Genomic DNA, 26,452 nt, shown 5'->3' with positions numbered 1-26,452 from the left:
TGAAAACATGTAGCTCGTTTTCTAGGTTTTTTTTTTTTCTTTCTTTCTTTTTTTTTTTTTTAACAGAGTTTTGCTCTTGTGGCCCAGGCTGGAGTGCAATGGTATAATCTTGGCTCACTGCAACCTCTGCCTCCCGGGTTCAAGCGATCCTCTTGCCTCAGCCTCCCAAGTAGTAGAGATTACAGGTGCCCACCACCACATCTGGCTAATTTTGTATTTTAAGTAGAGACAGGGTTTCACCATGTTGGTCAGGCTGGTCTCGAACTCCTGACCTCAGGTGATCCTCCCGCCTCGGCCTCTCAAAGTGCTGGGATTATAGGTGTGAGCTATCGTGCCTGGCCTCATTTGATATATTTCTGAAATAAAGTTAAATTTTATCTGATACTACCTGAGAACACAGAGAAAAGTAGTCCCTTTTCCTTTTCTAAAACTCTTCAGAGTCAATGCCGCACATGCAGGATCTGATCAGAAACTGCCAGGCTGTGTGGTCTTCTCTCCTGCATACGTGCTAGAACTCATGATTTAAGATGGGCCATAGTTTTTGTGTACAACATTTTCAGAAGCGGAATCTTGCCGGGGTTACAGAAAAATAACCTTTGATGTGTGGTTTATAAATGGCTAAATATGAGAATGTCCATCTTTTTTAAACTTAATTATAGTCACACATAAGGGTCCAAGGAGTAAAACCTGTACTGTAGAGCCTTGCTATTAAAAGTGTGGTTTATATCACAAGCCTGTCCAGATTCGCCACCTGCTGACTGTAGAGCCCTTGGGCCTTGAGTGAACATAAATGGTAGCCAGGCAGTGGTCACTGTGGGCCTTTGGGAGAGACCCAGTGCTGTGCCTGCTTCAGGTCCGACCCAATGCAGTCCCAGTGGTGGTGGTGGCCACAAGGGTGCTTGTTTTACCCCTCCCCCGGCTCCAGGCTGCTCAGTACAGAAAGAGAGAGATTCCATTTATTGGAGAAAAAGTAAGGAAAGAGAACAAGAGTCTCTGCCTGGTAATCCAGGGAATTCTTTCAGATCTTAGCCAAGAACAACAAGGCAGTACCTCTACAAGTCTGTAAGAGCCACAGCATTACTGGGCTTGGGGTGCCCCCTAATGCAGATATGGCTGCAGTGACCAAAGATTTAGATCACGACACCTGAGTACCTTTGAATACTTGGAAAGCCTTTTCACGAAGGACAGGTTACAAACAAGCCCAGACTGTAAAGACTACAATAAATACTACAATACCTAACTCTTCGATGCCAGACATTGGCAAACATCCATAAGCATCAAGACCATTCGGGAAAACATGACCTCACCAAAGAAACTAAATAAGGCACCAGTGATCAATCCTAGAGAGATAGAGGTATGTAACCTTTCAGAGAGAGAATTCAAAATAGCTGTTTTTGTGTTCATGTTCTGACGTAAAAAAACAAAAAACAAACAAAATAGTTGTTTTGAGAAAGCTCAACAAAATTCAAGATAACACAGAGAAGGAATTCAGAAACCTATCAGACAAATTTAACAAAGAGACTGAAATAATTAAAATCAAGCAGAAATTCTGGAGCTGAAAAATGCAATGGACACACTGAAGAATGCATCAGAGTCTCCTAACAGAGGAACTGATCATGCAGAAGAATTAGTGAGCTTGAAGACAGGCTATTTGAAATACACAATCAGAGCAGAAAAAAAAAAAAAAATTAAAAGAATGATGCACGCCTACAAGATCTAGAAAATAGCCTCAAAAGGGTGAATCTAAGAATTATTGGCCCTAAAAAGGAGGTAGAGATAGATCAGGGGAGAAAGTTATTCAAAGGGATAATAGCAGAGAACTTCCTAAATTCAGAGAACAATATCAATATTCAAGTAAAGAAGGTTACAGAACACCAAGCAGATTTAACCCAAAGACTACCTCAAGGCATTTAATAATCAAACTCCCAAAGGTCAAGGATAAGAAAGAATCCTGAAATCAGCAAGAGAAAAGAAACAAACAACATGCAAAGGAGTTCCAATACCTCTGGCAGCAGACTTCTCATTGGAAACCTTACAGGCTGAGAGAGTGATGTAACATATTTAAAGTGCTGAAGGAAAAAAAAACCCTTTTATCCTAGAATAGTATATGCAGTGAAAATATCCTTCAAACATGAAGGAGAAAGACTTCTCAGACAAAAGCTTAGGAATTTTGTCAGTAACATACTTGTCCTACAAGAAATGCTAAAGGGAATTCTTCAGTCTGAAAGAAAAGGTCATTAATAAACAATAAGAAATCATCTGAAACTACAAAATTCATTGGTAATAGTAAGTACACAGAAAAACAGAGTATTATAACATTGCAATTGTGGGTGTAAGCTACTCATATCTTGAATAGAAAGACTAAAAGATGAACCGATCCAAAATAATAACTACGATAACTTTTCAAGACATAATACAATAAGATATTAACAGAAACAACAAAAGGTTAAAAAGTGGGGAGATGAAGTTAAAGTACAGAGTTTTTACTTGGTTTCTCTTTGCTTGTGATTTTTTTTGTTTGTTGATGCAATCTGTGTTAATCTGTCATCAGTTTAAAATAATGGTTTAGAAGATATTGTTTGCAAGCCTCATGGTAACCTCAAATCCAAAAACATACAACAGATACACAAAAAATAAAAAGCAAGAAATTAAAACATACCACCAGAGAAAATCACCTTCACTAAAAGGAAGGCAGGAAGGAAGGAAAGAAGGAAGAAAAGACCACAAAACAACCAGAACAAATAAGAAAATGGCAAAACTAAGTTTGTACTTATCAGTAATAACATTCATGTAAATGGACTAAACTCTCCAATCAAAAGATATAGAGTGGCTGAATGAATTTTTTAAAAAGTGTGGTTTATGGACCAGCAGCAGTGGCAGCATTTTAACAAGATTCCCAGGTGATTCCTGTACTGTAGACACAATTCGTGGTGAATATTCATGAAACTTAAAAGTATGGGGAGAGTGCCAGGCGTGGTGGCTCATGCCTGTAATCCCAGCACTTTGGGAGGCTGAGGTGGGCAAATCACCTGAGGTCAGGAGTTCGAGACCAGCCTGGCCAACATGGTGAACCCCATCTTTACTAAAAATACAAAAATTATCCAGGTGTGGTGGCGCATGCCCGTAATCCCAGCTACCCGGGAGACTGAGGCAGGAGAATCACTTGAACCTGGGAGGCAGAGGTTGTGGTGAGCTGAGATCGCACCATTGCACTCTAGCTTGGGCAACAAGAGCGAAACTCCATCTCAAAATAAATAAATAAATAAATAAGTATGATGATAATTCATGTGAAAAAAGGATAACTATTTGAAAGTTCATTTTCTTTTTTTCTTTTTTTTTGAGATAGAGTCTCACTCTGTTGCCCAGGCTGGGGTGCAGTGGTGCGATCTCAGCTCATCGCAACCTCTGCCTCCTGGGTTCAAGCAATTCTCCTGCCTCAGCCTCCCGAGTATCTGGGATTACAGGCGTGCACCACCATGCTCAGCTAATTTTTGTATTTCTAGTAGAGACGGGGTTTCACCACGTTGACCAGGCTGGTCTCGAACTCCTGGCCTCAGGTGATTTGCCCGCCTTGGCCTCCCAAAGTGCTGGGATTACAGGCGTGAGCCACTGCGCCGGCTGAAAGTTCATTTTCTTTTTTTTTTTTTTTTTGAGACGGAGTCTCGCTCTGTCACCCAGGCTGGAGTGCAGTGGCCAGATCTCAGCTCACTGCAAGCTCCGCTTCCTGGGTTTACGCCATTCTCCTGCCTCAGCCTCCGGAGTAGCTGGGACTACAGGCGCCCGCCACCTCGCCCGGCTAGTTTTTTGTATTTTTAGTAGAGACGGGGTTTCACCGTGTTAGCCAGGATGGTCTCGATCTCCTGACCTCGTGATCCACCCGTCTCGGCCTCCCAAAGTGCTGGGATTACAGGCTTGAGCCACCACGCCTGGCCGAAAGTTCATTTTCAAAAGCATAGTCCAGCACATTTTGTTTCTAAATGTGCTACCAGAATCAAAGAAACAATAACATTCCATTAAAACAAATAAAATGGCATTAAATGTTCTGCATAATTTAAGAGCCCTGACCAATTTTAGTCTTCTTTTTATTTTGAGATGGAATCTCACTATGTCGCCCAGGCTGGACTGCAGTGGTACGATCTTGGCTCGCTGCAGCCTCTGCCTCCTGGGTTCAAGCAATTCTCCTGCCTCAGCCTCCCGAGTAGCGGGGATTACAGGAATGTGCCACCATACCTGGCTAATTTTTATATCTTTAGCAGAGACGGGATTTCACCACGTTGGCCAGGCTGGTCTCAAACTCTTGACCTCAGGTGATCTGCCCCCTCGGCCTCCCAAAGTGCTGGCATTACAGGCATCAGTCACTGTGCCTGGCCTAGTCTATTATTACAAATCAAATTTTAATACAAAAAAGGATGGATATTTTCTAGAGTCTTAATTAGTAATTCACTCCAAATTTATTTTTAGGTAATAAGTGGAGACACTTTGAAACATGGTGCTTAAAACACACACACACACACACACACACACACACACACTACCTACCTGGTGGGCTGTTTCATGGTGAAATAACTTATTCTGTATAATTTGAATGCAATTTAGATACTACATAAATGTTAAGAAGCTAAATTAACATAAAATGTACATCATGAAACGTCACCTTACTTGACGGCATTAATACATTTTTTCCACTAAAATACTTGTAACCATGGCCATCAGTATGAAGAAAAATTTTAAACACGATGAAAGGTGGAAACGTTTCACCTCTAAATCTGAAATAAAGATAAAAAAATAGTTATTTGGCATCAGGTTTTGGGGTCAGTTGCTTTTCCCCCTTATACTTAAGATAGTTCATATAGTTTCTTGCGTACAGAGTAAAAGCTATGTCAGAGCATATAAAGAACTGGTAATTAATGGATCACGTAGGATGTAAGACCCACACTTTGGTGTGCTCACAACTATTCTCACACCTGTGTAAGACTGAATACCGAATGGGAGATGAGAGCTACTCTCATCGCAACTTTTAGCCACAGAGTCATGCCTCAGTTTCTTCACATAACAAATGTAAATAAAAGTTGAAATTACATTTACTTTGTAATTAAGTTCTGAGAAGTTATGAGGTTAAAAAAATCCATAACTAAGATTTCCTCATATTAACTAAGTACTTCTTGAAATAAATCAGCATAGATACATTACCTGAATCTAATTTTACACTGCATGGTAGGATCCTTAATAAGCTTAGCCTCTAAGGGGGACACCTTCTTCAGTATTTCATGTGTTACACAGAATTCCTGAAATAGAGGACAGAGCTGTAAAGGGAAAGCAGTATCCCACCCAGACATAATTATGGACTATAACAGAGGCAACGTGGTAAAGTGAACAGTACGCTAGACTTGGAGTTCTGAAGGGGTGGGTTTTTGTTTTGGCACCTCCACTTACCATCTGTGTAGCCTTAAGCCAGTTACTTAATCATTTTTGCCTCCAAGTTTGGGTATCTGTCCCTCTTTGAGATCAAAGGCACTATTATTTCCCTATGACAGCACTTTTCACAATATATTATAATTACTTATTAACTTGTTTGTGCCTCCTACTAGACTGTAAGCTTCATGAAGGTAGGCATGCTGGCTTTTCTCTTTACCATATATTCCTAGCATCTAATACAGTGCCTGGAACACAGCAGATGCTTAACAGTATTTGTTGAATGAATCACTGTAAGATGAGGATGATAATAGTAATAAGTTACTAGCTTTTAAGTACCTTTTATGCACCATATACTATGTTAGGTGCCTTATATACATCAGCTCATTTAATCTTTACACCAGCAACACTATGAGAATTGTTTGTTTTCAGACGGAGTCTCACTCTGTCGCCCAGGCTGGAGTGCAGTGGCATGATCTCAGCTCACTGCAGCCTCCGCCCACCGCAACCTCCGCCTCCCAGGTTCAAGCAGTTCTCCTGCCTCAGCCTCCCAAGTAGCTGGGACTACAGGCACCTGCCACCAAGCCCGGCTAATTTTGTATTTTTTTAGTACAGACAGGGTTTCACCATATTGGCCAGGCTGGCCTCAAACTCCTGACCTTGTGATCCACCTGCCTTGGCCTCCCAAAGTGCTGGAATTATAGGTGTGAGCCACCAAGCAGGCTGGAGTGCAATGGCACGATCTTGGCTCACTGCGACCTCCACCTCCTGGGTTCAAGCGATTCTCCTGCCTCAGCCTCCTGAGTAGCCGGGATTACAGGCATGTGTCACCATGCCCGGCTAATTTTGTATTTTTAATACAGATGGGGTTTCTTCATGTTGGTCAGGCTGGTCTCGAGCTCCTGACCTCAGGTGATCCACCCACCTCAGCCTCCCAAAGGGCTAGGATTACAGGTGTGAGCCACCGCACCTGGCCCATTATGAGACTATTATCATGCCTGTTTTACAGAAGAGAAGGTTGAGGCTCAGGGAATTTTTGTAATTTATAAAAAGGCATACAGGTAGTAAATTGGGAAGCCAGGATTCATTTAGTTCTGTTTGACTCTAAAGCCCCAACTCTTTCCCCCAAACAACCCCAAACAATCCCTTTATGCCTAAGATAATCACATAAAAATGTACACTAAAGGGCTTTTAGGCTGGGTGCTGTGGCTCACACCTATAATCCTGGCACTTTGGGAGGCCAAAGCAGGAGGATCACCTGAGGTCAAGAGTTCGAGACCAACCTAGCCAACATGGTGAAATTCTGTCTCTACTAAAAATACAAAAATTAGTCGGGCATGATGGCGGGTGCCTGTAGTCCAAGCTACTTTGGAGGCTGAAGCAGGAGAATCGCTTGAACCTGGGAGGTAGAGGTTGCAGTGAGCCGAGATCATGCCACTGCACTCCAGCCTGGGTGACAGAGTGAGACTCTATCTCAAAATAAATAAATAAATAGCTTTTAAAAGGACAAAACATTATTAATTTAAGGTATTAACTTAAAGCATTACTATAACAGATAAAAAAGAATTTCCTTCTGTTACAAAAGAGTCTAAAAATACTATGAAACCAGCATTATAAAATTAAATACAAGTTCCATATTCAAAGACAACGGATAATAGACCTGAAATGTCAGGAGTTTACCTGGGTGGGTTTTCTCCGAAGTATTCAGATGGAGTCTTGTTCTGTCACCCAGGCTGGAGTGCAGTGGCGCAATCTTGGCTCACTACAACCTCCACCTCCTTGGTTCAAGGAATTCCCCTGCCTCAGCCTCCCAAGTAGCTGAGATTACAGGCACACCCCACCACGCCCAGCTAATTTTTTTGTATTTTTAATAGAGATAGGGTTCCACCATGTTGGCCAGACTGGTCTCAAACTCCTGACCTCAGGCAATCCACCCGCCTCAGCGTCCTAAAGATCCCAGCTCATGCTGGGATTACAGGCGTGAGCCACTGTGCCCGGCCGTATTCTGCTTTTACTGACATCAGAAATAGGTTTGTGGGTCAGATGAACGGTGTATACATTGCTCAGACTTTATTATTTTTTTCAGAGCTGCTAAAATTCCCTTAAGAGTATCACTAATTGGGCAGGTGTGGTGGCTCATGCCTGTAATCCCAGCACTTTGGGAGGCCAAGGCGGGCGGATCACCTGAGGTCAGGAGTTCGAGACCAGCCTGGCTAACATGGTGAAACCCTGTCTCTACTAAAAATACAAAAAAAGAAAAAATTAGCTGGGCATGGTGGCACACACCTGTAGTCCCAGCTATTAGGGAGGCTGAGGCAGGATAATCGCTTGAACCTGGGTGGTGGAGGTTGCAGTGAGCCAAGATCATGCCACTGCACTCCAGCGTGGGCGACAGAGTGAGACTGCATCTCAAAAAAAAAAAAAGAGTATCACTAGTAATAGACTACTGGATTTATAGGTTGTTTTATTAGAATATTTGGTACTATACCAAGGAAGGCTCTGCTAAGGTTGCCAGAGTTGCTTTCTGGAGGAGGGGGGGATATGCATTTTTTTTTTTGGTTTTGTTTTTCATTCAAGTAGGATCATATTCTTCATACTATCTGGTGCTTGCTTTTTTAACTGATGAGCTATCTTCCTTTTTCTTTCTATTGCATAATCATGTTAAAGCTGCAAAGTTTAACACTATAAAAGCAGCAACATTTATTTAACCAGCATCCTATCAATAGATATTATACAGTTTACTTCCTTTGCTGTTACAAACAATGGTGCAATCAAATTGTATATATATTGTAGAATAGATTCTAAGAGGTAAAATTGCTGGATGAAAGGTAAGGGAACTTTTAATTCAGAGCTTTTTGAGAGGGGACAGAGTCTCACTCTGCCACCCAGGCTGGAGTGTAGTGGCGTGATCTCAGCTCACCATAACCTGTGCCTCCTGGGTTCAAGCAATTCTCCTGCCTCAGCCTCCCAAGTAGCTGTGACTACAGGTGAATGCCACCACGCCTGGCTATTTTTTTTTGTATTTTAGTAGAGACAGCATTTCTCAATGTTGGCCAGACTGGTCTTGAACTCCTGGCCCTCCCTGCCTCGGCCTCCCAAAGTGCTGGGATTACAGGTATGAGACACTGCACCTTGCAGATTTGGAGCTTTTCATTGTTGGAAGAGAACTGTTTCACATTTTCAAATAAGGAATCAAATTTAAAAACAAAACAAGCAGTATATTAATTTCAGAAAAAATAATAGTCATCCACATTTCAAAAAATCCAGAAATATTCATTTAGGGATAACAGAAAAAACAATTCCAGAACTCCATGCAATATTATTAGATCCAAATAGGAGATAAAGAAAGGGCCGGGTGTGGTGGCTCACGCCTGTAATCCCAGCATTTTGGGAGGCTGAGGTGGGCAGATCACAAGGTCAGGAGAGCGACATTATCGTGGCTAACATGGTGATATCCCATCTCTACTAAAAATACAAAAAATTAGCCGGGTGTGGTGGCAGACACCTGTAATCCCAGCTACTCAGGAGGCTGAGGCAGGAGAATCACTTGAACCCGGGAGGCAGAGGTTGCAGTGAGCCAAGACTGTGCCACTGCACTCCAGCCTGGGTGACAGAGCGAGACTCCATCTCAAAAAAAAAAAAAAAAGAGAGAGAGATAAAGAAGGTTATCTATTCGATCTTTCATTAATAGATCTTTTGGCTTGATAATTAAATCCATCAGAGAAAAAAAAAGCAAACTACTTACCGCTGCACAAATTGCGTGTTTCAGGAGTCGAAATATCATTTTGTTTGTATGAGATAACCAAGCCTTCTGTATTATTTGAGCTGAAATGTCTTTAAGCATTCTGAGAGAAAAAAAGAGGTTAATATTCATAAAGTAGTTTTCATTTTCCTAAAACCTTAGAGAACTATCAATTTATGCTTCCTCCTCCTGTACCTCCCCATCCCCCACTCTAAGACTGACCTAATGAGGAACATTTGGATGTGGTAATTGGAAGTGGTCATTTGCAGAACCTACTCAGAATGAGGATATGAAATACTTGAGATTTCCCTTGAGATTAAAAAAAAAAAAAGTCCTGGCTAAAACTTTATCATCAAAAGGCATATAAAATATAAATGTATCATTAAGAGGCATATATATTATAAATAAAAAGTGTGAGGAGACAAGCTCACTTCCCAAAAACATTCACGACCTAAAATGAAACGTCCAACTAGTTCAAGTGCTATGAAAATGGAACGGGGAATAGTCAAAGTTACAGGAGGCCAAGTTCTCTTCTGGGGGTGGAAGACTACGCCCTAGAAAAAGAAACTTCCTTCTCTGATCTTTGCTTGAACCAGGCTCATCCAGGTCAAGTCAGAATTATTCTACTTTTGGTCATATCCCAGCACTGGCAGGTTGTAGGGGTCTCCTCCTTCATACCTTCTCACTCCGTCATTACCCCTTACAGTGCTATGTACAAAGACAGGTACTCCTGCATAATGCTACCCATTGGCTGGCAAAATGCAGGCTACAAGATATAAAGAAGAAAAGGCTAGGCCAGGCGCAGTGGCTCATGCCTGTAATCTCAGCACTTTGGGAGGCCGAGGCGGGAGGGATCACCTGAGGCCAGGAGATCGAGACCAGCCTGGCCAATACGGTGAAACCTCGTCTCTACTAAAAATATAAAAATTAGACATGCGTGGTGGTGCACGCCTGTAATCTCAGCTACTCGGGAGGCAGAGGCAGGAGAATCACTTGAACCCAGCAGATGGAGGTTGCAGCGAGCCGAGATCGCACCACTGCACTCCAGCCTGGGCGACACAGCGAGACTCCATCTCAAAAAAAAGGAAAAAGCCTGAAGTATGGAGACAAACCTTTGAATCCTATCTGATGCCATTTATTAGCTGTTAACTTTCTTCAAGCCACTTACCTTCTCCCGGTTGCTACTACTTCATTTATAAAATATAAAAATTGTTTCACAAGGTTGTATCAGGATCAAGTAGATGTGTGTTAATATGCTTTGCAAATTAGAAAATGCAATTATAATTATTCAATTTGAAAGTAATTTTAAAACACAAAATCTCTGATTTACAAAACAAGAAGCATCTGAAATGATCTGGATAAGTACTGTTTGGAAACTGTACAGTTGTGGAAAATAACACAAGGCAAAATACGGGTACTTACGATAGTAATGATCTTGAATTTGGTGCATTTGCGAAATGTACTCTGTGAACTTTTCCTAAGGATCTTGTACCGGATTTCAGAATACATTTACCTGGTACATTTGAGGAACGGTTCATTTTCCCTCCAATGAAGTAATCTGAAAGTACATAAATTAAGCCTTTGAGGTCATAATTTATACTATTACACTGTTTGGACAAGACTCAAGTGCCATATGATTGTTGTACTAATTCTGAATCCTTTAAAAAATAAGGCATTGTGGATCTCTTAAAGTTGCTTACAGTTTACATTATTTGTGTACTAAAAATATTATATGGTATATGGAAAAGACAAGTAAATTTATCCACAGTCTTATAACTGGTCTGTCTCTAGTCTTTTTCTCCTCTTATTCATCTTCCACACTACACCTGGAGTTAACTTTTTAACTCAATAATTCAATCTCATCACTCCCCAGCTGTCTACCAACAAGCTCATTGAGGGCAGGAGGCATCTTGTTGACTATGGAGTCCTCAGTGCCTAGCACAGCGGAGAGTTTTTACGTTTGTCTAAAAACGTTTTGTCCCAGTTTTATCATCAAATAGCAGTGAGACTTTGAGTAAGTCACTTAACCTCTCAGTGGTTCAGTTCCCTCCTTGGTAAAGTGAGAGGGTATACACTAAATTTCTGATTCCACCTCCAACTTTCTATTCTTTAAAGCATCCAATCTGGATGCAGTAACACTCCAATTTGGATGCAGCTCCCAAATTCTTAGTCACTGCTTGGTCTTTGTTACTAAACCAGGGGCTCGTTATCATTTCTTTTGGTGCCATGAACCCCTAGGGACAGATCTCTTCAAAACGCATAACATGGCCGGGCGTGGTGGCTCACGCCTGTAATCCCAGCACTTTGGGAGGCCGAGACGGGCGGATCACGAGGTCAGGAGATTGAGACCACCCTGGCTAACACGGTGAAACCCCGTCTCTACTAAAAATACAAAAATTAGCTGGGCGCGGTGGTGCACACCTGTAGTCCCAGCTACTCAGGAGGCTGAGGCAGGAGAATGGCGTGAACCCGGGAGGCGGAGCTTGCAGTGAGTGGAGATCGCACCACTGCACTCCAGCCTGGGTGACAGAGCGAGACTCCGTCTCAAAAAAAAACACCAAAAAAACACGCATAACATACATAGGATTACAAAGTGTTCCAATTATACTGAAATCATCAAAAATACTTTTTAAAACAAAATTATAGTAAATGTGTCTTCTTAATGCATTAAATGAGCTCTAATAACTACTGTATTTTTGAAGTAGTAATGAGCGTAAATATTTCAAGATCTCTGACATGACTGCAAGTAACATGAAAATATCCATGCTTTCCATTGATGACAAAGTCATCAATGCTAATACTACTGTGGCTTGTTGTCTACACTATAATTGAAAGAAACGAAGTTCAGTTAGAGGTTAGTGAAAATGAAGTTGTCATTTTTTTCCCCCATACAAGTTCGCATACCCCATGAATTAAGACCTTCTGCCCTAATTTATCAATATGTTTCACACTTTTACGTATGTGTGATGTTACACTGCTGATGCAGAGAGCCTTCTGAGTCTATTCAATATTTCTCCTTGGGGATGCCTTGGAATATACAATCCTCTTAAGAAAGAGAAAAGCAGCCCTTAACATCTGGGAGTTGGCTGGCAGTCACAGCTGGGCCTTGGTGCTATCACTGCTTCCTAACAACACCTGATCAGAGCAAAGCTCCTGCTTCCTTGAACTTACCCCAAAATCACCGAACCAAAGCCCAAATCCTATAATAAATCTAACTCTTTTACTGAAATATGCCACTGTGTTCCTATATGTGCCTTCTCCTTGGAGCAATGAGAAACCCAAATTTCTTCAACTACAGGTGTGCCCCTAGTGGTCTTTGGCTGGAGGCCAGTGGCACGTCACTGCACAAATTCCAAATTTTTCCAGATGCCCGCCCGGATAGGGCTTACGCTTTTTATAGGATTAGGACAGAAATACAGAATGCAATAGGAAATACATCCTCATTAAGAGACAGTGCAACAATTGTTTTGGCTAGAACACAGGTTTCAAAGGCAGACTAATGGGTTTGGATCCTAGCTTCCCACTTTCTGTGTGGTCTCGTACAAATTACTTCTATGTGCCTCAGTTTTTTCATCTATGTATTGGGAATAATAATCATGCCCACCTACTTCTGTCGTTGGAAAGATTAGATAAATGTGAATAAAGAACTTAGATCATGACTGCGCATATCAAACTGCTGTATCAGTGCTTGTTGCTCTTGTTAATAAGATAATTATTGCCATTATCATTTACTTCTACAAGTATTAAGGGACAAACATTTGATTCCCAGAGAGGAGGCTTACCGCTTGTTCCTTAAAGGGAAAAAATAAGGTCAGAGCCTTTTCCGATTAAAGGACACAGCATATTGGTTTAAATTTAAAACCTGAGAAACCTCCAGTCCACGGTTAAAACCTTTCGTAAGATAAATCCAGGCCGCCAACCGGCAGCTTCCGGCTGCGAGGCTTTCGAAGCCGCCCGAGGCCCTCCAAGCGCCCCCTCCCGGCAGCCTCTGCTCACAGAAATCCCAGTCCACGCCGCTGGGCGCCAGGTCGCCTCGGCAAAGACAGTTTCCCAGCGCCGCGCGACGCCAGGCACCTCCCTCCTCGCGCCTCCGCGTACCACCCACACAGAGCCAGCGCTTTCTTGCCGCCTAGCAACCGCCGGCGCAGGGGCGGAGCCTCTTGGAGGGCGGGGTTTGCGTTCATCCGCCGCCCGGGCGCGACGCGCTGCAGCTCAGCGACGCGGCTTCTAGAACCGGGTGATTGAATAAGCCTTCGCCGCACCGAGTTTGCAGTACGGCCGTTACCCGCACCGCGGCCCGCTTGCGGTTGGAGAAATCAAGGCCCTACCGGGCCTCCGTAGTCACCTCTCTATAGTGGGCGTGGCCGAGGCCGGGGTGACCCTGCTGGAGCCACCGCTGCTAGCGACATGTTCAAGGTGAGAGCGTGGAGCCGGGTCACAGCTGTCACCGCCCCCTCCCGGCTGCCCAAGCCCTCCCCGCGCTCTCTTGGGGCCTCTCCACAGGCCAGGCCCGAGGCTTTTCCCGCCACTGGGCCGGCTGCGTCCCGGCCCCGCGATTCATTCACTGGTCTACTGGGGATGAGCGGCTGCCGGGCGGAGGCGCGAGACCCCCGGGTGGGTGGGGGCGGCCCTTTGGGTTGTGCTTTCGTGAATTAAACACTTTGAAAATGTAAAGTGCCTTCCCCCAAAGTACCCATCCCCTCGGCTGGTGCCGTCGTGGGATCGTGGGTAGGGGGAGGCCAGCTCAGGGCACTGCGGGGTTCGCGGCTTTAGTTGCTTGGCAGGGTCAGGTTTCAGAACCTGATGTGTGGATGGGGGAGGGTCATTTTAGGAGAGGCTGTGCGGGGTATGGGGGAGGCTGGGATGGGATGGCTGGGTGACGACGAAAGCTGGAGCTTTGCTCCACTCCCCAGGGAACATTATTTAATACGGACCAGTGGACCCCCTTCCCTGCGTTTTGTGAACTCGTGTCCTTTGGAAAAAAATAGACTTTTACAATGGAGGCTTACTTTCGAAAATCTGCACTGTAGTATAAAGCCATTATTCTACTTTTTAAAAAGTAAATTATATGTATTTTGTCATAAAAAATCACAGGCTACCAGAAATTAATCTACAAAATTGAATCTTCAAGAAGCATAGTACCCATAAAATAGTGCTAATGAAATCTCAGAATTGTAGTATTCATTTAAAAGTTTTGTTGAGCTCTGCAATGTGCTTTGGGTACGTTAATAAAGGCTGTAAAATCAGAACATGCATTCTGCCTTCTAGTCCTAGCATTGCCACTTTCTAGCTGTGTGACCTTGGGCAAGTCACTTACCTTCTCTGTGCCTGTCTTATTTTTTGGTGAAATTGGTGTAATAACATCTACCTCATAGGGTTGTTATAAGGAGTAAGTAAGTTGGTATGTGTAAAGCACTTGGAAAAGGCCTAGTATTTGCTCTTATTCTGTTTTCAGGCAGCTCACAGTTTAGTCAGGAAGACAGATCCCATAACCACATTCATTTGATAAATTTGTGTGTTAAACACCTGTTATGTGCTAGGAGCTCAGCTCCATTTCAGGGTTACAACAAGGAAAGATATGCTGTGGCCAGTTTAACTATATGTGTACCAACACTGTAGTAAGGTAGTGAAAAGGAGAGCAGGATCCACTTGGCTTAACCAGGGGTTCCTAACTTGGGGCCCTCAGCTCCTCAAAGGACCTGCACGTAAATTTCGGGGGGTCCCTGAACTCTGATGGGGAAAAAATATAACTATTTTTAGCAATCTCCAATTGGAATTGAGCACTTCCTTTAGTTATGGGTAATGTTTCAATTATCTATTGTTGGGTAACAAATCACTGCAAACCAGTGCCTTAAAACAAGAATTGTTTCTCAAAATATATGGGTTGGCTGGGTAGTTCTGCTGGTGGCTTGAGTGAAAGTTGGCCTCGCTCACATGTCTGGGGGCTTGGTGCCCCTCCGTGTGCCTAGCTTGGACTTCCTCACTTGGTTACTGACTTCCAAGAGGGCAAGTCCCAAGGCACAAACACAGCATCATGTTTGCTGATGTCAAAACAAGTCACGCAGCCAAGTCCAGAGTTGATATGGTGGGGAACTACACAAGGTCATAGACATGAGTTGGTGCACTTCGCTGGGGCCATTCGTTTTACAAGCTCCTACCTTAACAAACCACAGTAATATTAGCAGTACCTGTTACCAGTGGAAGTCACAGTATCAGCACAAGTCACAGACATTTTCATATCACATTACAGTTGTTGCAGATCTCAAAATATCATTTATGCTCATTACTATTTCAGAACTATGGTAGTTAATAAGACTTACTGCTAGATCTTTTTGTTTAGTGGGCTAGTAAAGAAGCACATACTGTTTATATCAGATATTTGAGTTTAAAAAATAAGATTATTTCAATATAGTTGGCACTTTTTTATATGCAATTAGAGGCATCATTTTGAGAAGGGGTCTGTAGGACTCACCGACGGCCAAAGAGGTCCATGGCACAAAAAAGGTAAAGAACCCCTGGGGACTTCAGAGACGACTTCACAGACGGGACACTTAAATTTAGTTTTGAGACAGGTAGGAGTTCTTCAGGTAATGAGCGGGGGAACATCATTATGGGTATTCCATTGGGGGAAGTGCTGGAAACTCAGTTTTGATGTGTCAAGGGAAAGATACAGTGAGCTGAGATGATTATTATTGTTATCATTGTTTTTTTCAGACAGAGTCTGGCCCTGTTGCCTGGGCTGGAGTGCAGTGGTGCAATCTCGGCTCACTGCAACCTCCACCTCCCGGGTTCAAGTGATTCTCCTATCTCAGCCTCCCCAGTAGCTAGGATTACAGGCGCCTGCCACCACACCCAGCTAATTTTTTTGCATTTTTAGTAAAGATGGTGTTTCACCATGTTGGCCAGGCTGGTCTCGAACTCCAAACTCCTGATCTCGTGATTCGCTCGCCTCGGCCTCCCAAAGTGTTGGGATTACAGGTGTGACCCACCACGCCCGACTGAACTGAGATTATTTCAGGTGAACGTGCACTTTGGGTAGCAGAGTAGAAAGATCACAACAAACCTTGGAGGACACCAAAATATAAGGAGTAGGCAGAGGAAAGGGGGAGGCCAGACTTGAGAAGTAGCAGTAGGAGCAGAAAAGAGTGATGTTTAGAAAATCGAGAGAGAAAAGTTTCAAGGAGAAATGGCTATATTAGGATACTTTCAGCTGGGAAAACCCAATTGCTTAAATAGTAAGGAAAATTCTCTCACAAAGTCCAGAGGAAGAATGGATTCCAGGCTCTGATTCGGTTGGTCAACAGTGTCATCAAGGACCCATCTCTTCTTGGCTTTCCACAGTCAGGTTGGTTTCCTTTAGGGTTGCAAAATGACTGTCAGTAGCATACACACTTTCTCATTCTCTAGAGCAAGAGGAGGAGAGAGAAAAAACTCCCACAATTAGTCCTTCAGTCTGATTGGACCAACTTGGGTCAGTTGTCTGACCCTATAACAGTTGTCAGAGGAAGGACGTGATCTTATTGGCTTAGACTAAACAGGATCAACCCAGGGTGGTATCACTTAATCACAGGGGAGAGGAATGCACTCATGAACACAATGGAGTTCTTTTAGGAAGGAAGAGGGAGAATAGAGACTGGATATGCAACCAACAGTGTCCATGACGGAGATATAAGCTAGATGAGATATGAATTAGTTAGATATCATGAGGTGTGTTCATTTGGGCACTTTGGAAAGCTTTTATGATCCTTAAACTTTAGGTTTATTGATTGAAGTGAAGGGTAGATTAACCTGGGTTGGTGACTGAGGGCTGAGTAAATGGACACTATGGTGGTTGATAAGCTTGACTGTCAAGGGAAGGAGAGAGAACTTGGTAACTAGAAGGATATGTTCAGTCGAGATTCTAGAGAGAATACCTCAGCTTTGCAAGGAAGAGATATTCCCACCCGAGAGATGGAAGGAAAAGAAAGGTGCGAGGGATTGTAGACCAGTGGTTCTCTATAGAATGGTACGACTATACAGAATGGTACATTTTGGAAACTTGTGGGATTGTTTTTTTTTTTTTTTTTTGAGACAGAGTCTCGCTCTGTCGCCCAGGCTGGAGTGCAGTGGTGCGATCTTGGCTCACTGCAACCTCCACCTCCCAGGTTCATGCCATTCTCCTGCCTCAGCCTCCCGAGTAGCTGTGACTATAGGCGTCCGCCACCATGCCCGGCTAATTTTTTGTATTTTTAGTAGAGACGGGGTTTCACCGTGTTAGCCAGGATGGTCTCGATCTCCTGACCTCGTGATCCACCCGCCTCGGCCTCCCAAAGTGCTGGGATTACAGGCGTGAGCCACTGTGCCCAGCCCTCTTTTTTTTTTTTTTAAACTTTACAAAAAATTATAGCTGAAAATGGGGTTGTTCTTTATGTCTTTAGTTGTGTTGAACATTTACATACTGAAATATAATTCACATAAATCTTCCTTTTTATTCACCTTTATGCTACCATCATACTATACTGATTTACTTTTTGGACTTATGCATGTAACTTAGTGATGAATTTTATTTCAGGATACCAAAAGAGTATCGCAAAATATTTGTCATAAAATGGTGATGTTAGGTCTAGTAGTTGAGAACCAGTGCTTGTCAAACTTTAATGGGCATGTGACTCTTGTTAAAATGGATTCTAATTCAGTAGGTCTGGGATGCGGCCTCAGATTCTCCTTTTTTTTTTTTTTTTCCCCGAGATGGAGTCTCGCTCTGTCACCCCGGCGGGAATGCAGTGTTGCAGTTTCTGCTCACTGCAACCTCTGCCTCCCGGTTCAAGCAATTCTCCTGCCTCAACCTCCTGAGTAGCTGGGATTGACAGGCACATGCCATCACGTCCGGCTAATTTTTTGTATTTTTAGTAGAGATGAGGTTTCACCATGCTGACCAGGCTGGTCTCAAACTCCTGACCTCGTGATCTGCCTGCCTCGGCCTCCCACCGTGCTGGGATTACAGACGTGAGCCACCGCACCAGGCCAGATTCTCCATTTTTTGACCAGCTCTGGGTTCTGTAGTTTTCGTTGGTGCCCTTTAAGTAGCAAGAATGGAGGCAAATCAGTAGATGAATCGTTCTTGTGTTTTCAAGATGGATGGTTTTATGAACGTGGTGGGATTTGGGACTGGCACTGACCAAGGAACAAAAAGATAGGCCAGACCCTTTGAGGGCTCTACTGAGAGCGCTCCTCCTGCATGTTTGTGCAGACTGGGGATGGAGTAAACGGTAGGATTGATCGGGATTTGGGAGTTAACAGCTTGGGTCAACTATAACTGGAGGACAAAGCAGTTAATAGTATAGGTGTTGGTAGCAAAAGTACAATGGTGGTACAAGTACAATGTGTCTGGCTAGTTATGTGCATATTAAGTACACACTGTACTTAAAATAAATACTGCAATGTTTTGATATAGTTATTCATCTTCAGGTCACTAGGGGGCATTGGTGGATTAAAAAACACATTTGAAAAGCTGCCCAGTATTTGCATTTCATTGTAGGAAGCAGCTTATCCTTGTGCTGCTGCAGGAAGTTTGAATATTGGATACATATACCCAGATTCACGTTACTAGATTTCCTTCATTATACAGATTTTATCCTAGTCCAGCTATGGGCTGGGCATCATGCTGGACCCTGGTGGGTACAAGTGAAAAGACCCAGTTCTTATCTAGGAGAGAGGTCCCAAATCTGGCCACACATCAGAATTATTCAAGGAGACAGTTTCCAAGCCCCTGCCCATGGTTCTGACTGACTGTTTAGGTGGAGTCCAGGAACCACTAGTTTTGAAAAAGCCCCCCAAGGTGATGATGAAACTTTCATTTCCGAAGCTTACAATGCAGTTACCAGCACAGATATTAAAGGTCCATTACGATGCAGTGGGTCTCAACCTTGACTGCATGTTAGAGCCACCTGGGGAGCTTTTAAAAGTCCCGATGCCCAGTCTAGAACCTATACCAATGACATCAAGGATCTCTAGGGGTAGGATTAGGCATCTAGTTTTTGGAGCAAGCAGCCAGCCTTGAGAACTACTGGCTGAGAAAGGGAAGAGCAACAGCAGGGGGCATCAGAAGGCTTTATAGAGAAGAACATGCCTATGCTGACCTTTGGAGCTAGGCAGACAAGGTTGAAAGGGCCTTCCAAACAGAGAAGAAAAGCGCATGCAAGGACCCAGAAGTGTGAGAGAGTTCAGAACAATGTTAAGACCTTGGGCTTCATTGTGTTCCTTGTGAGAGATACTAAGTTTTCTGTAGCTGCTTCCTCATTTGTAAAACAAGGATGAGATGCTTACCAACCTCAAATTATTGCGTGGATTAAATTCATTCCTACCCAAAGCTTAGAACAATGCTTGACTCAAAGTAAGGGCTCAGGAAATGTGAGCTGTAACTTTTAGTTGGCATCTTGTAAGAGGCTGCTAAGATAGTGTTGCGGTAGTGCACAGTCTTGGGGCTCTCTAAAAGTATTTTTTATTTTAAAACTTGGTAGTCAGTTGGATGTGGCAGATAAGGGAGAAGGATAAATTGAGGATTCTGCCCAGGCTTTTGACTTTTGACTGTGGGAACTATTCATTGAGGTGGGAAAGTGGAAGAAGGTTGAGTTTGGTTTGAGGGGGAGGTGATGGTTTGGTTTTGAGCGGGTTGGACTTGTTGAAATACCTGGGCATTGGGAGGGGGAAATCAGTTGACGTAGAACCCAAGGATATGGACTTTTCCTGCCACAGCCCTGGACTGGAAATCGGGAAATCATCAGCTGCTAACTAAAGCCTCCAGGGCAAGAAGGTGGCCTAGTGAAAACTGGTCTGTGTCACTTCCTTCCTCAAGGGCAAGTAATGTGACCTGTACTCAGAGCTCACCACACTGAGGAGCCTGAGTGAACACGTCCATGGCTATAAGGCGTTATTACCTCACACATTCTTTGTGGCTTAGTGTAATACTTACATTGCCTGTGTTCCTGAAATTAATTTTCTTACCATGTTACTAGTATGTTACTAGTACAAACGAAGGAGAATTACAATGCTAAATGGAAAAGGGAAATCATCTGTAAATTGGAAAAGTAATGTAACTTTTATACTTGAGCATTATTTTAAAAGCCACATATTTGGAAAGATAATAAAGGTTTTTTTCCCTAACAGTTTAAGCATCTTCAGGGGAATTCTTGAGGAATTGTAGTAACTACATTTTTACTCACACAAATACATTTTTTATGTACAGAATTAATTGGTTGCTTCCTTTTCCTTTCTTACCTTTCAAAGAAGTTAGACAGTAGATCACAGAGACAAAGAAAAAACTGATCTGTAGCTCTGGATGCAATCTTTTCAGCCTCAGGTTCTAGTTGTGTTTCTGGCTGAGCGCCCTTGTTGAGATTTCTTTCTTTCTTTTTTTTTTTTTTGCGCCAAAGTCTTGCCCTGTCACCCAGGCTGGAGTGCAGTGGCACAGTCTTGGCTCACCGCACCCTCCACCTCCTGGGTTCAAGCCGTTCTCCTGCCTCAGCCTCCCAAGTAGCTGGGACTACAGGCATGCACCACCACGCCTGGCTAGTTTTTGTATTTTTATTAGAGATGGGGTTTCACCACGTTGGCCAGACTGGTCTCGAACTCCTGACCTTAAGTGATCTGCTCTCCTCGGCCTCCCAGAGTGCTGGGATTACAGGCATGAGCCACCATGCCCGGCCCCTTGAGATTTCTTAATCTCTCGGCGTCCTCTGATCATGATCCTGTGGGGATAGTGATATGTCCCTCCATATCTCACAGGGTTGTTGGGAGATTCAAATGAGATGATATATGAAAAGAACTGTGAACTACAAAGCACTATATCAGTGTAAGATGTTTTCTGTTCCTCTTGTATCACATTTGTCCACTGAAGTGATCTATGCTTTCAGGTTAGCACTCTGGACTTAACAACTCTAAAAAGTGAATTAACCTGGGTTATTTCACTTCTCATTTGGAAATGAATTCTGCTCAGGACACTGTAGCATTCTTCTATCTACTTCTAAAATGCAGATAGCCTCACAGTTGTAACTAACAGTGGAAGAGGAGAAAGAAGAAGTAAAACGATACATTAAAAGAATGGGGAGATTAGAGACACAGTGGAGGAAAAAAGTAGATAATGTACCAGACATTTATGATGAATGAATTGATTACCCCATGAGGCGTGCTGATGTTTATAGACTTTTATGACATAAAGGTTTAATTTATAATCTACATGTATATGTGTTCCACACCCATGTCCTTTCTAGGCTAGACTGGGACTTCTTAGAGGCTAGGAAATGAACTTTCATGTTTGTTTGTATTGTACATTTAAAATTAGATATATAAATGCAAGTTATTAGTTGTATAATAAATCTCAGTAGCAAAGATATCTGTTTCAAAAAGTTTAGACTTATTTTTATTATGACAAAAAAGTACTAAAAGATCTTAAAATAAAGGAATTTTTAGAGTGTATCAGTTGATTTTCCCCACTAATGCTTAAGTGGAATTTTACAGTTAGTTCATACAGCATGAAACTTTATATATTTTCAGGGGCAAAAAATCCTAGTCTGAAGATATATTTTAGAATTTGGAAGTTATTTATTTTTCACTTTTGCTGAGTTTTTCCTAAGTTTTGCATGGCCTCATGCCAGTTTTGTTAGAAAATTTAATCAGTGCCAATTTCTTAATGTGGCAGGTTTTTAAACTTATTTTCGGTGTTCACTAAAACTTGGAGAAGCAGGAATGTAGAGCAAAGGTCATAGAGTTTTCAGTATGCTGAAAGCCTATAACTTTGATTGTTGAGCTATATTTTCCTGATACAGCTTTATGCATTATGGATAGTATAGTTGAATTTTGAGTGAATATTGTTTTAAAGGCACTTTAAGTACAGTTACCCTTTGTCTTCCTATTTCTGGCCGTTTGAAGCAATGCAGAGTGTTTTATTCAAAGCCCACACTGGCTCCCGCTTAAGGACTTCTTTGTTTGGTTCCATGAGGATGAGGAGCCCCCTCTGTGGGAGCTAGAGATAGATCCACAAGTGCATGTTCATTGCCTTAGTGTGGAGGAATTCCCAGTAGTTTTTTTCTTCAGATATGTCTATTCCTTCTTCTGAACAGTCTTTTAAAATAGGATATATGAAACTAACTAATAAAGGTTCTTTTTTCTCTTTCCCCATTCCACAAACTTCAGTCCTTGTGAACTAGCCTGTTTTTCTTTGTGCTTGCTGAAATGAGTCTCCTCTCCTATTAGAGGTGCTGATTCATGTGACATGGGTTAGACTGGTGAGTGAGTAAGTAAGTAAAAAGTGATTATGAGGGCTCCAAGAAGTTTCCTAAATTGTCTGTTGATGGTTTACCTCACTTGGCAGATAGAACTGAGCCTGTTTGTGGAGTCACACCATTTGGGAGTCCTGTTAAAGTTGCTGGGTATAGTCCAAACATTTACTTTCCTTGTTTTTGTTCCTTATTTTGCAGATTTTCATTATGAGGTCAGATGGTCATCAGCCAAATTGAGTCTTTTATGTGATTTTTTTTTTTTTTCCTAAAAAAGGCTTACAGTTTTCCTTAAAGAAGAAGCACGCACATGAGTAACTGAGATGAAGTCGAAGGCAGTTTTCATTAGTGAGTTCAGAGTTCTCTGTGCACATGGTGGTCTGTTAAGATATGAAACCTGGGTCTAGGCCTGACGTGGTGGCTCACACCTGTAATCCCAGCACTTTGGGAGGCTGAGACAGGTGAATTCCTTGAGCCCAGGAGTTCGAGGCCAGCCTGGGCAACTTGGTGAAACCCTGTCTCTACAAACAATACAAAAATTAGCCGGGTGTGGTGGCGTCTGCCTATAGTCCCAGCTACTCAAGAGGCTGAGATGGGAGGATCACTTGAGCCCGGGAGGTTGAGGCTGCAGTGAGCTGTGATCATGCCACTGCATTCCAGCCTGAGTGACAGAACAAGACCCTATCCCAAAAAAAAAAAAGAGAGATATGAAACCTGTGTCTAGATAGATTTTTGTTTTGAGAGAGAGCCATATGTCTAGATAGAAGCCTGTGTCTAGATAGATTTTTTTTTGTTTTTTGAGACAGAGCCATGTGTCTAGATAGATTTTTTTTTTTTTGAGACAGTCATGCTTTGTCGTCCATGCTGGAGTGCAGTGGTGCAATCTTAGCTCACTGCAACCTCCACCTCCCAGGCTCATGCAATCCTACCTCAACCTCCTGGGTAGCCGGGACTATAGGCACGTGCCACCATGCCCAGATAATTTTTTGTATTTTTTGTAGAGAGGGGGTTTCACCTTCAGCCTGTTGCCCAGGCTGGTCTTGAACTCCCGGGCTCAAAGGATCTGCCCGCCTCAGCCTCCCAAAGTGCTGGGATTATAGGTGTTAGCCAGCATACCCAGCCCAGATAGATTTTACTTTGACAGAATAGCTCTCCTATTAAATGATGTACATTTTATTAGTTGCTTGAAAACACAGATGCATTAGAAAAGCTAAACTTGAAGTAAATGTTCCCCTACGATTTCTTCCTCCCTATATTCCCTTAATTCAGAAAAGATTGAGTGGATCCCAGGATGCCATTCTAATAGAGAAAAAAGCATATATATGTAGCAGTCTTAGGTAGCAGTAAATTTCTGTCTGGATGAGGAAGTTCAAAATAAATTCTGAACCTGATAAATTACATATTATCTGTGTTCCAAGACTTTGAAACCAGTATAGCCCAACTGGATGACTCAAAACCTGCCTAAATGAACAATTATCTCACTCTTTGGCCTGTTTATCACACAAGTTTATTATTTTTCTACATGAATTTTATAAAATCTAATCGCTATTTTTAAAGAGTAGAAAATGAAACAATTGCAGATAAGACATTTTGTTTGCTTTGCTGACCTAATTTTGTGGTGAATTCTACCCTCCAAAGATAAGATAAAACTCGGTTTTCTGTGAGAAAAAGATAATATTAGTCTTGAAAACAGTCTCATTTTTTTCTTTGCTTATCTCTTTAGATTGTAGTCTGTTTATAGTGGATGAGAAAGAACTAGAAAATGCCAATTACTGTAGTACAGAACTAAAGAATTAAAAATTTCTCATAAAATAGTTCTACGTTTGTCACAGCAGGAAGAGTTTTTTTATGTTGTTTAAAGTCTGAACTTTACTGGACATGGTGGTTCACACCTGTAATCCCAGCACTTTGGGAGGCCAAGGCAGGAGGATTGCTTGAGGCCAGGAGTTCGAGACCAGCCTGGGAAATGTAGTGAGACTGCATTTCTACCAAAAAAAAAAAGAAAAAGAAAAAAATAGCTAAGTGTGCTCCATTGCATCCATAGTCCTAGGTATTTGAGAGGCTGAAGCAGAAGGATTAGGTGAGCCCAGGAGTTCAAGGCCACGGTGAGCTGTGATTGTACCACTGCACTCCAGCCTGAGTGACAAAGGGAGATAAATTCTTGGCTTTATAACCTCCTTTGCTGTGAAACAGATCAAAATGATTATGGCTTTTATTGTTATTGTTAAAGTATGAGTGCTCCCAAATTTTACATTCAAATGGATGCATCAAAACAGTTGTTTTGAGAGGATAGATTTAATTATACTGTCAATATATTTATTCCAAAAATTCTATCACTGATCAAAGCATTTTTACTCTTCCTCGTTTGGAATTATCTTCAAACTTTGTGGCAAGCCCTTTAGAATATTCTCAGGAACAAGCCATTTTTGTTCTTTGCATGTTACAAAACAAATCAATGTTTTTTTGTAAAAACTTCAGGAAATACAGATAATATTAAGAATTACCTTTAATATCACCACCTATAGACAACCACTGTTAACATCTTTTTTGTTGTTGTTGTTGAGACGGAGTCTCACTCTGTTACCCAGGCTGGAGTGCAATGGCACGATCTTGGCTCACTGCAACCTTCGCCTCCTGGGTTCAACTGATTCTCCTGCCTCAGCCTCCCGACTAGCTGGGATTACAGGCGCGCGCCACCATGTCCAGCTAATTTTTGTGTTTTTAGTAGAGACAGGGTTTCACCGTGTTGGTCATGCTGGTCTCGAACTCCTGACCTCGTGGTCTGCCCACCTCAGCCTCCCAAAGTGCTGGGATTACAGGCGTGAGCCACCACATCCGGCCCTAACATCTTTTTAGACTCCATTCTGGACATACTCAAATATACCCTTGGTATGAAATTTTCAAAAAGCTCAGTGGAATCATACTACAAGTCCCCTTCCCCCACCTTTTGTTTTAAACAAATGCCATTTTCTTTTTTTTTTTTTTTTCTTTTTTTTTTTTTGGTAGAATGAGATAATCTTTTTTTTTTTTTTTTTTTTTTTTTTGAGGCGGAGTCTCGCTCTGTCGCCCGGGCTGGAGTGCAGTGGCCGGATCTCAGCTCACTGCAAGCTCCGCCTTCCGGGTTCTCGCCATTCTCCTGCCTCAGCCTCCCGAGTAGCTGGGACTATAGGCGCCCGCCACGTCGCCGGCTAGTTTTTTGTATTTTTTTTTAGTAGAGACGGGGTTTCACAGTGTTAGCCAGGATGGTCTCGATCTGCTGACCTCGTGATCCGCCCGTCTCGGCCTCCCAAAGTGCTGGGATTACAGGCTTGAGCCACCGCGCCCGGCCTAGAATGAGATAATCTTATTATTGATCAAGTTTACATAAAGCTTGATTCTTTACCACCACCACCACTGCTACAGAAAGAAAAGCTTATGTTGGACACTATGTTTAATTAGGAGATGTAGAAAAGATTCAAGTAGAGATTGTTTTAATGATGACTAATACTGTAATTTTTTTTTTTCTATTTTACTTTAAGTCCTGGGATACATGTGCAGAACGTGCAGGTTTGTTACATAGGTATACATGTGCCATGTTGGTTTGCTGCACCTATCAACCTGTCATCTAGGTTTTAAGCCCTGCATGCGTTAGGTAATTGTCCTAATGGTCTCCCTCCTCTTGCCCTCCACCCCCTGATAGGCCTCGGTGTGTGATGTTCCCTTCCATGTGTTCTCACTGTTCAACTCCCACTTATGAGTGAGAACATGTGGTGTTTGATTTTCTGTTCCTGTGTTAGTTTGCTGAGAATGATGGCTTCCAGCTTCATCCATGTCCCTGCAAAGAACTCACTCTCTTTTATGGCTGCATAGTATTCCATGGTGTATATGTGCCACATTTTCTTTATCCAGTCTGTCATTGATAGGCATTTGAGTTGCTTCCAAGTTTTTGCTATTGTAAATAGTGCTGCTATAAACATACGTGTACAGATGCCATTTTGTAATCTTTGTGTGTGTGTGTGGAGATAGTGATTCTTTTTTTGGGGGGGGGGGGCGCGGAGTCTCACTT

The 26,452-nt window shown here is 42.6% G+C and overlaps 2 protein-coding genes across 8 annotated transcripts in view; one reads left to right on the top strand and one right to left on the bottom strand.

Moving 5' to 3' along the window:
- CUNHXorf58 (chromosome unknown CXorf58 homolog) overlaps positions 1 to 13,259 on the bottom strand; it is a 32,083-nt gene extending 18,824 nt beyond the window's left edge. The window contains exons 1-5 of the mRNA XM_033195453.1: positions 12,937 to 13,259; positions 10,577 to 10,712; positions 9,158 to 9,257; positions 5,191 to 5,285; positions 4,655 to 4,766 (exon numbers count right to left, since the gene is read on the bottom strand). Coding sequence (XP_033051344.1) covers positions 4,655 to 4,766; positions 5,191 to 5,285; positions 9,158 to 9,257; positions 10,577 to 10,692 — 423 coding nt within the window. The 5' untranslated portion in view covers positions 10,693 to 10,712; positions 12,937 to 13,259. The remainder of the gene's footprint in view (positions 1 to 4,654; positions 4,767 to 5,190; positions 5,286 to 9,157; positions 9,258 to 10,576; positions 10,713 to 12,936) is intronic.
- APOO (apolipoprotein O) overlaps positions 1 to 26,452 on the top strand; it is a 115,627-nt gene that overhangs the window by 31,886 nt on the left and 57,289 nt on the right. The window contains exon 1 of one of the 7 annotated variants that reach the window (XM_033195514.1): positions 13,330 to 13,570. The exons of 4 other annotated variants lie outside the window; for them this stretch is intronic. In XM_033195514.1, the coding sequence (XP_033051405.1) occupies positions 13,562 to 13,570 (9 nt within the window). In that variant the 5' untranslated portion in view covers positions 13,330 to 13,561. Of the gene's footprint in view, positions 1 to 13,329; positions 13,571 to 26,452 lie in introns of those variants that run through there. 2 more of the 7 variants (XM_033195475.1, XM_033195483.1) reach the window with 2 other exon arrangements.

Source organism: Trachypithecus francoisi, unplaced genomic scaffold (assembly GCF_009764315.1).
Source record: "Trachypithecus francoisi isolate TF-2019V2 unplaced genomic scaffold, Tfra_2.0 Contig01603, whole genome shotgun sequence".
Taxonomy (NCBI): domain Eukaryota; kingdom Metazoa; phylum Chordata; class Mammalia; order Primates; family Cercopithecidae; genus Trachypithecus; species Trachypithecus francoisi.
The sequence above is the reverse complement of the archived record's forward strand: the minus strand, read 5'-3'. Positions and strand labels throughout refer to the sequence as shown.